At 33.8% G+C, this 11,023-nt stretch overlaps 1 protein-coding gene across 3 annotated transcripts in view; it reads right to left on the reverse strand.

The window, feature by feature from the left end:
- Nucleotides 1-2,787, reverse strand: part of LOC143229290 (uncharacterized) — a 58,426-nt gene extending 55,639 nt beyond the window's left edge. For all 3 annotated transcript variants that reach the window (XM_076461433.1, XM_076461437.1, XM_076461424.1), the window contains exon 1: nt 2,170-2,787. In XM_076461433.1, coding sequence (XP_076317548.1) covers nt 2,170-2,779 — 610 coding nt within the window. In that variant the 5' untranslated portion in view covers nt 2,780-2,787. The remainder of the gene's footprint in view (nt 1-2,169) is intronic.
- Nucleotides 2,788-11,023: the final 8,236 nt, after the last annotated feature.

Here is an 11,023-nt window from a genome sequence, read left to right on the forward strand (position 1 = left end):
GTGTCTAAAGCTAGATCAGCGTTTAGCTAGAATTTCTACGCCATTATTATATAGATGATTAATCGAATGGTTCCATTAACTGAAGACCAAACGAGTCGCGATTCGAGACCGAACTGCTCCGTTAGTAAAATACACTTGTCAGTTACAAAAACAGTCACTTTAAACAGGTTATTCAGAATTACATTTTAGCATGCTTGAATAACGGGTGATTTTAAAAACAAAGAATTAGTTCAGTGACTGCCTTCGTAAAACTAGGTTTCCTATCATTCAAGTAAAACCTATAATTTGGACCGCTTCGTTATGGTACTTCATCCAAGTATGCAACACTTGTATTAACAATAGTCAGCGCCTTACGAATTTTAATTTACACATACACACTAAATGTATTTACGATATCGAGTCATAAAATGTATTCTTCTTGAAGTAGCATAAAGAAAAGTCCTCCTTTAGAAACTGGAAAGTCCTCGTTACCTCTTGACGTTAAAAACAACTAATGACCTATAGCTATTTCTGCAAGTTGCTAGACATACTTAGTTCTAGTTTATTATAATTTTATTCCTTATATGTTAAAACATTTACAAGAACGTTCCACCTCTTTTAAGGAAAAAGTTAAAGACTGGATAACGTCTTGTATGCCGTTAAATCAACTTGAAATCAAATCAGTATTAAAATTTAAATACAAATAAACCGTTACAGAAAAATAACTTGAAAATTTAATGTTAGTCCTTGTTTTCTTACTTCAACAGTTTCGCGTCTGGAAATTAAACCGACAAACAAGGTTTTGAAACTTCCGGAGCAGCCTGGGAGCTGTCGAGAGATTTTAATGTTGTGATGGAGGCCAAGACGTTAGTGTTTTTGACACTGTTTCGCTTGTTTCTTTTCAGCCAAAGAGTGAACCAACACGCAAGTTTATTAAATATTTCATTAATATAAAACATTTCGTCAAACTCATTTTTAACTTTCCATGTTTCCGTTTATAATGCTTTGGTTCCAATCGTCATATTTTATATTTGTTACATATAAAAAGGTTTTCCAATAACGTTAAAATCACGCGATTATTGTTTATTTCGCCATATTGAACTCAAATGCTTGTATTCCTTTTAAATGAAAATGTCAAGCCTATTTTCTAATGATATCGTGTCATCTGCCGTTACAAGTCATCTAGAAAACACGCATTAAGATAAATTTATTAAGAACTGAATAGCTGCAGTTTCAGACAATTTGTAAAGTTTTACTGAATATTTTACTGAAATGGATTACTGTTGATAGTTAGTAGAAGAGAATACTGACATCCAATATGGCGGCGTTGAATGAAACAGGACGTTAGGTGTAAGCCCTTTTATTTCACATAAATATTATTATGTTATAAATAATAATTTGGTCTGTTGGAGTTAAATATTAAAAATAAGTCTTGTAATAAATGTAATTGAACAAAAACCTGCTTGTATTGTACCAGGAATTTTACTTTTAAAACATAACCCTCAAAGCGTTAGCATTAATTAGATTTGTTTGGAATCTATGCGCTTATAAAACCTTTTGTTCTCGACACACTTTACGCAAACTGTTTTAAAACATTGATACTTATATTTTCATATAAACATCTGCCCAGTTACATTTATTAAAATAAAATAGATAGAACTGAATGAAATCATGAAATTAGAATGTTGAACCAAACTTTACTTAATCATTTCCGCTAGAGGAGAGTTGCGTAGCTCGTGAATATCGTAACGTTTGAAATTCAGATAAAATTACTTTTACACGCTTATGTTAAACTGGGGCTAAAAAAGGAGCAAAAAGTGTTATAATAAATAATAAAACAATTTAGTGTTGGAAACATTCACTGATTTTTTATTAAGTCTGAAAGTACCAATTTTAGCAAGATTTTAATGTAACACTAACAGTACGTAAAAAATATTAAAACAGCGTCTTAACTCTGCCATACAATTAAAATTACAGCCTGTTACACAATGGACAATCTTAGAACTTAAAAAAAAAAAAAAAAAACATTAGTGCCAGTTAAATGTTCCCGATTCACTTTAAGTATTTCTTGGCCATTCTATTCCTAAATACCATTTTATTTTGTGCTACGTATTACTTAAACATTTTGATTAAAAAGTATCGTATAATATTTATGTTGAAAAATTAAATGTCTTTGAAACTACGTCTTACCTTGACAAGTATCCGAGTCAGTGGCACAATGAAGACCAAATTCCAAATCACAAGGTTCATTAGGAGAACAACTTTGTCCAGCCTGACGAGCACAAGTTTTCCAACAAGGGCAACCTGGAAGGACAGTAATACGTCCAGCAAAACAGGTTATACTATCTAAAGGCTTGGGTGTATCCATTCCATCACACTCACAAGGTACTGTTCTATTCTCAGATAAGTTTGCTTGAATATTGAACTGTTTTGCTAGTCTTTCTGGCTTTACCTTATCAGAAAATTTCTTTTCTTTCAGTAATTTGTCATATAAAGCTTCTTTTCGACTCGTGGGCTTATTGTTTGATGTATGTTCTTCCGCCGACCTAGGATTTGAGGAGTGGTCTTCTACTGACAAATTACCTTCGTCCACTTGGTTTTCTTGATGTAATGTTACCTCCATTGGTAGTTTTATATCAGAAGAGATTTTAATGGTACTGTTTTTTTGTCTCACGTTAGAAAGACTTGGATACAAGTCCTCGAGTTTCGTATTACTAACCAAAGATGTTGGAAGTGTGGTCAGATCATTCATTACTGAAGGTAAATCTTCATTTTGTGGTTTTAAATTTGAAACCAACATCTTTTAAGAACTGAAGTGGTTTCGTTAACACCTAAAGGTGTAAGAGTTGTTTTATCATTACTCTCTGTGGTTAATAGCGACAATGATTGTTTATCACCTTTTGTTTTCACATCACTTCTAGATGTTGTCTCACTTTCTAGCGTCTTCTTGGTTACAAGAAACTGTTCATCTTCTGTACCTTTCATTTGGTTTAGATCGACGGTCGATGTTGCAGTGTTTTCAACTAAAACATTGGTAGTAGATGAAGTTGTTTGGCCCACATCTTTATCAGCAACGCTTTTATTGCTGTTACTTACGACAGAAAGGGTAGGAAGAAGTGTTTTGGAACTAGAATTTACCTCGTTGTCATCGGTCAACAGAATAGCATATTTCCTGGGAGGTGTTTCAGTTTCGGCTTGGACAAATGACAAATGTTCTTGGTACGCTGTATTTTTCGTACTTTCCTGAACCGTTATCACATAGTTTGTCCACAGAAGTATAATTACACCAATAATGACACTCCATAAATGGGTCCCCATTTTTATTCTTTCGAGGAACAACAGACAACTAACGAAATTAGTTGAAATTTACTATACATACGTTCAGAAAGTAAATATGTATTAACTACCAAGATAAATATCTAACACAAGTGTTCATAAACTAGTATTAAACACACACCACTTACACAACGCATAAGACCCTTCTTCTCAGGTTACTGCGTAACGTTAATTTAATCAGTCTGTCTACGCCTTCCACCTGTTAGCGTATGTGAAGGAGACGAACTGTTAGGAACGTGTATATACCAGTTCTTCGCGGAGGCCAGCTGATACGATCACTAACTGTACAAGAGGGGTACTAGCCTTGTGAAAATACACACGCAACGACGGGAACGTCGAGTCAAGGAATTGCCTTAAGCAGTAGAATAAGTGTTCTCATTCTATGGTCGACAAACTTAAGCGTATGGAACCTTTAGTGGTTCGACTTTATCCGACAAAATGTGTATTAGCAAATGTAGGACATTACAAGATAACAATTTTTTGATTAGCTGATAAAATTATTGGCATTTCTGTTTCTATAAATAACTGGAGTATAGCGAGAACATATTATAAACTGTTGGTTAATTAGTTGGTTGTTACTGATCATTTACCCCCCTCTCCTACTTCTGACATAAACAGATATATTCAAACTATTATTATAACATACAAAAGGAATAATACGTTTGTGTTTGTGGTAACTTTTGTATGAATTTATTTAAAGGAAAACACATCTGATTTGAAGATTATAACACATGTAGGGAATTAATCTACAATGATTTCCAGTCGAAATACTTAATTACCAAAAGGCGAAACCAATTTTTAGAGAGGTAAATTTGAGTACTCAAAAATATGCTTAGTTTTATCTTAAAATCTAGCAGACACTAATACGTAATATCTTATTGGCTATTTTCTTACTATCATACTAATAAAACGTATTATTTGCGAGTATCTTGGTGGTATTCAAATTCCTATTTAAGATGATGACGTCGCTCTACACGTCACCTAACTGATAAAATACTGGTAACCTAAACAATTCTTTGAACAGCTTGTCAATCATTTCTTTATTAAACCAGTATAGTCATACTGAAGACATTGGTTAATATCATTGTATGTAAAACAGAAATACGTGGTTTAAATTTCGGACGGTAACTTTCATTTGACCCAAATGTTGATCATAGTGTTCTGAAGAAGATAATTTGGCTCAAACATTTATTATAATGCCCTGATAAAGGTCACTTGGCTCAAACATTTATGATAATGTTCTAATAAAGGTCATTTGGTCCAAACGTTTATCATAATGCGCTGATAAAGATCATTCGGCCCAAACATTTACCATAATGCCCTGATAAATATCATTCGGCCCAAACGTTTATCATAACGCCCTGATAAATATCATTCGGCCCAAACGTTTATCATAATGCTCTGATATAGTCACTTGGTTCAAACATTTACCACGTGTTTATTTTCTTCTTATAACGAATTTAATTTTGTAAATAGTAGTGTAAAACTAAACCTATTGTTCTACATGAACGGCACGTTTTGAACGCCCAGTGAATTTTACCATTTTTTAAAATATCAATAATAGCATTTAGTTGTCGAAACACACAAAAAACTCTCTGTTTAAGACAATATTAAAAATACCATTTTAAGGCTAATCTTCCCTTCGATACCCATACGGAAAACAGAACCACATGTCTTGTGAACGTGTTTATAAATTTATTCCCTAATTAAGATAATGTTATAGTTTTAATTATTAACGTTATTAATGAATAAATAGGTGGTAAAGAAATATTCTTCATGAAAATGTCTTATTCTATATTCCCTGTGAAACACTGTTCTCCTTCTCAGTAGCTAGCTGGTGAATGTTCTGCTTTTCCTAAAAAATGTTCTATTTACTATTTCTGTTTAAAACTCGTCTCCTTCTTATCAGCTAAGTGGCGAGTCCAGTACTATGCGCTTTTGTGTATTTGTTTTATCCCGTTGTTTTCCTATCTAAAGTAATCTTATTGTCTTAACTAATCATTAACAATGGGTAAGAACGAAGATACATAGCACTGGACTTGCCACTTACTTAATACATGTTTGACATGACAGATATGAAAATAAAGTTTATTTAAATGACTGGACTTTTATCTCTTAACTGACGTGTGATGCCCATTTATAACACACTTAGAACTTAAGCAAAGTTTTCTACCCGAGACGTGAAGAACAATTGAAAAGAAAACACCAAACGTACGTTTGTTTGTTTTGTTATTTAATTTCGCGCAAAGCTACTCAAAGGCTATCTGGGCTAGCCGTCCCTAAATTAGCAGTGTAAGACTAGAGGGAAGGCAGCTAGTCATTCTTTTAACAACGAATAGTGAGATTGAACACCACATTATAACGCCCCCACGGCTGAAAGAGCGAGCATGGTTGGTGTGACCGGGATTCGAACCCGCGACCCTCAGTTTACGAACCGTGAGGACATATAATGTGACGGTTAATACCACTATTCGTTGGTAAAAGAGTAGCCCAAGAGTTGGCAATGGGTGGTGATGACCAGCTGACTTCCTTCTAGTCTAACACTGCTAAATTAGGGACGGCTAGCGCAGATAGCCCTCGTGTAGCTTTGGGTTAAATTGAAAACAAGCCAAACCATTTTGGATTCCTTGAATATTTAAGACAAGTTAGTTAACTGTGTAATAAATAAGTTTATACGTTGAGAAGTAAACTATATAAAAACAACTATTTTAATATTTAAAAATATATAGCTGTTGTATTAATACATTATATGCGTAATACTGTTTTCTGTCTTATTAATCGTAGGCGTGGCTTACAAGGGGAATGCGGTGCACGTGTCTCCCTAACCTTTTTCTTGATATTCCACTGAAATGATCACTTTTGCATTCGTGGATTTTATTTCCATATAATAATCTTCGCATCTTAGCTACGAAACTGTCTCCCCCACATTTCAAACTTCAGTTACACAGCTTCCATTAATTAGTTTCAAGTCAAAAAACTATCCTCTTCTAATGCTGTATAAAATAAACAATTTACTGTTTAAAATATTATTGTCCAACTGATCATTAGCCGAGTATAGCCTACGGGAAAAAAATGCAATTCTTCTAAATAAGAACCAAGTCATATATAAATATATGATATTAGCGATAACATATGGGGTCAAACATGACAAAAAAAAAAGACATTAATAAGATAAACTCTTTTTGTTGTTGTTGCCGTATTTAACTGCATACATTATCATAAATATCAAAAATACACAATACTCTTGGTTCTTACTTAAAGACTCGTAATTTGAGGATCCCGGGTTCGAATCCACTTCACACCAAACATGCTCGCCCTTTCAGCTGTAGGGGCGTTATAATGTGACGATCAATCCCATTATTCATTGGTAAAAGAGTAGCCCAAGAATTGGCGGTGGGTTGTGATGACTATCTGCCTTCCCTTTAACCTGACACTGCTAAATTTGGAATGGCTAGGGCAGATAGCCGTTGTGAAGCTTTGCGCAAAATTCAAAAAAACAAAAACAAACATAACTGTGACTAAGATATAACTCTTTTTAAAGGCATAGTATGGTATTAAGCATGATGAACTGTTCATATTCCGTCGGCATAGAAAAAAAAAGCGCCCATTCATAGAATTGTATGCGTTATAAGAGTGATGGTCAGTTCCAACTTTTTGATTGGAGCAAGAGTTGGTGGTAGGTGCTGTTTACTTGCTACTTGCTCTTCAGCTTATCATTTCAAAAATAGGAACAACACGTGCAGATATCAGAAACAAACTAATTATTTTGTTGAACGTCGCAAAGAGCTACACCAGGGCTATCTAACCACCTTTAATTTTAAACTCACAGTTAAAAAGAAAAACAAACTAGCCAACAGCACCCACCATCTACTAATGAGACATTCTAATCAAATAATGGAAGTTGACCGTCACTCTTACAACACACCCACAGCCCCAAAGTGCGTTCTTACGTCAATGGGACAAGAATCAGTAGCCATAGGTTCACCAGTCAGGCACAATAACCACAGGGCTATCTATGCCAGCCGTCCCTAATTTAGCAGGTAGGACAAAAAGGAAGGCAGCTAATTATTACTACCCACCGCCAACTCTTGGGCTACTCTTTTACCAACGAATAGTGGGATTGACCGTCACATTATAAATCCCCGTGGTTGAAAGAGTAATTATGTTTGGTGTGACGAGGATTCGAACCCGCGCCCCTCAGATTGGGAGTCAAGTGCCCCCACTACGTGGTGATGCCGGGTTGTACCGTGCTTGCATCATTACGATACTTCCCCACAAGGTACATATAAACCCTTATGTTAATATTACTATACCATTTCTTTTCATTTGCCATAAAAAATAGTCAGCAGTAATAGTTTCATCATCCTAGTTTTTAAAAGTGTGCGACCTTATTTTATAATATTCAAATATTATCAAAGCCCAGCAAGTCTGTATTTACAATTAACATGCCCAAAAGAAAATCATGCGTTCACAGAAAGCATGACGTATGGCTTGGAATTTTAACAGGTTTTCAAAAGCTTGTTTACGGTATTCAAGTTGAATGCGAAAATATTAAAATCTTTGTCGCCATTTTGCTTTTCTGATGTCACAGATCAATAAGTTCACTGGAAACTTCGCGAATACGTGAGCGTTATCGGCGATCTATTCCTTGTAACCTAAGAATAATACCAGTAGGACATACATTGAGATGTCCCTTCATTCGGAGACTTTCTGTTAGTATAAATAAGGTGCATCTGTACGTGTACTGTGTTAGAAGAATAATTAAATTACGTGATGCAAACCTTTACATCAGGTTACGTGAAGTAAAAAGGTTTGTCAAGGGTCAAACCAAGAGTCGAGATTATGTTGGCTGCAAGCACTGGCATAGCTCGGGATTTTGTAAATGAAGTATTCGGTTAGGTCATACCCTTTGGTTTGTATTTTTATTTGTGTCTATTTTACCCGCGCAAATCCTAATTTCGTTGTGTAAACTTTCACAGTTTTAAGTTCTCTAGTTTCAACTTTCATCTATTCACTTAAAAAAAAAAAAAAAAGGCCCGGTATGGCCAAGTGGTTAAGGCATTCGACTTGTAATCTGAGGGTCGCGGGTTCGCATCCCTGTTACACCAAACATACTCGCCCTTTAATACCACTATTCGTTTGTAAAAGAGTAGCCCAAGAGTTGACAATGGGTGGTGATAACTAGCTGACCACCTTCTAGTCTAACACTGCTAAATTAGGGACTGCTAGCGCAGGTAGCTCTCGTGTAGCTTTGCATTAAATTGAAAACAAACCAAATCACTAAAAAAAAAAAATTAAAAAAAATTACGGGTTCCCGAAATTATATGCAATTCCTGGACACGCCAGTGGCTAGAAAGACTTGGAATTCAACACAATGCATTAGCTGCGGTTTGAGTTAACAGATATATATATATAATAATGAAGTAATCTTTATTATTATAAACCATTTTACTAGAAATTTTTGTTTGTAAAACAAGTCAATCTAGGACCAGTAATTACAGCAAGACTGACCTTACGAAATCCGGTCTGACCACGTCATTTAAAAACATCGTTCCCTCATTTATGAGACAAGCTATCCTTGTACATCATGACTTTTGGCAATTTAATATCTGACATTCGTAATGTTTAGGAAAACGCGATTTAGCGTATATTATGTTAGGATTGAAAATGGCGTTTCAGTTACCAAATTAAACACTTAGCATTAGCAATGAATTTTAACTTCTGTTTATTTAAATAAATTATATCAAATATTCAGCTGTTGAGGCAATGCTCATTTATTTATAGTCAAGCTAATTAAATTTAACAGTGGATTTATTTACATATTGTGATGACGAAAAACTCACTTGAAGTAAAAAATGTATTTTCAAGATAGCTGCTATTAAAACTTTTATTAAAATAAAGTGTAGAACAACATTTCGGTCTTCATGTTAACAGAGAGAGCTACTGACCGTTGCTGGGAAATGTCTTAAGACGATAGTGTGAACGTGTACGAATGTAGGTGGTGTTGAAGTTAGATGTTAGGTTATTAATTAGTACAGATACGAATTTGTTCCCTTATATTAGTCTTAGTTGTATAAATAGGGCTTCTTTGATTTCGCATTTGTTATATATGTTTTCCTACTTAGCATCTGGGTGCTTTCTATGGTTATGTTGGGTTTATTTGATTTGCAATGTTGAAAAACGTTTTTATTTGTTCTTTGAATCTGGTTTCCATTTTTCTGCTTCTTTCTCTAATATATAAGTCCTGGCAGTTGTTGCATTGTATTTTACGTTTGTCAGTGTAGTTTTTATGGACTAGTTTTGCACCAGTTTTTGAATAAATTTGGTGTTTACTGGAATGTTTACAACAAACTACAAAACTTTACATTCCTACACACCATATATTCCTAACATCATCGAAAAAATAACCATTTGGAAAAACTTATAACCAAACACAACATTCCAAAAGTTTTAATACCCATACCAACCATTTATATTCTTATCAAATGAGGTATTTATCTTTCTATAAGAAAAATCACTAGTTTTCACTTGGAATACAGCACAGTTTTGGATTTTTCTATAAAAAAATCACTAGTTAGGCTTCAAAGTCTTGGAATACTGTGTACAGTATTGGATCTTTCTATAAAAAGCATTAGTTAAGCTTCAAAATCTTGGAGTACTGTGTACAATTTTGGATATTTTTTATAAAAACACTGTTAGACATAACTTGAAATACTATATATAGTTTTGGTCTCCTGTTTTAAGAAAGGTACTAATTTATTGGAAAGGATTCTGAGGAGGTAAAATACTAGGTTGTTTCTAGAGGCTAATTATCTAATAAAGGGTAAGTTATAATCTCTTAACCAATTTTCTTTTAAGAAAAGTGTGTTCAAAGACAGCCTTGAAGGACCAAATGATATCTTGTTTGTATGTTATATATTGACTAAAATATATTTATGTATAATTTATTCATTCACTCAACCTGGCCAACAAGAAATCAATCTCAACATTCCATGATGGTTAGTCAGTTTTACACAATTATGTATGCACAAGCAAGACTTACACAAGCATATTAAAATTTTAAAGTTATAAATAAGTATCTAAAACCACACACATGTGCATGCATACATTCCTTATCCACTAACAGAGCTGTATTATTATACAAAAGCATTTACGTTTTTTGAATATCTCATCTTTTAGAAAATTATATCAGCCAGAAATAAGTATTGGTTTTAGCTTGCAAATCACAAATAAAGCCCTAAGAAATATATTTTTCCCATACTTTATACATAAAAATACATAAAAGTTACACACATTTACAGGCAGAGAATAACAATAAACATGTTAAATTATCCCTACCACCAGCTACCCTGTGGGTCAAGTATAAGGTTATGCTATCTTTTATTGTAAGAAATGCTTGTATAAGACTTACAGTTTAAGAATTACACTATGCAACACAGATTTTGTTCCTGGATAGTATCTGTTATTTCTTAATTGCATATGATGTAGAAGTACAGAAAATGGCCATTATTCCCTTCAAACTTTGCTTTTGTGACCTGTATAATGAAATTTAGAAATTAACCTATTTTCTATGTAAAAACAGACAAATCTGCACATTTTCATTTACATAAGGTCTGAATAAAACAACATATGAATAAAGATTTATATGTATTAATATTAAAGTAATACAAAAATGTTTAGAAGTGAATATTTTTTTGAGATTTGCAAC

This window comes from Tachypleus tridentatus, chromosome 1 (genome assembly GCF_004210375.1).
Source record: "Tachypleus tridentatus isolate NWPU-2018 chromosome 1, ASM421037v1, whole genome shotgun sequence".
In the NCBI taxonomy this organism is placed as follows: domain Eukaryota; kingdom Metazoa; phylum Arthropoda; class Merostomata; order Xiphosura; family Limulidae; genus Tachypleus; species Tachypleus tridentatus.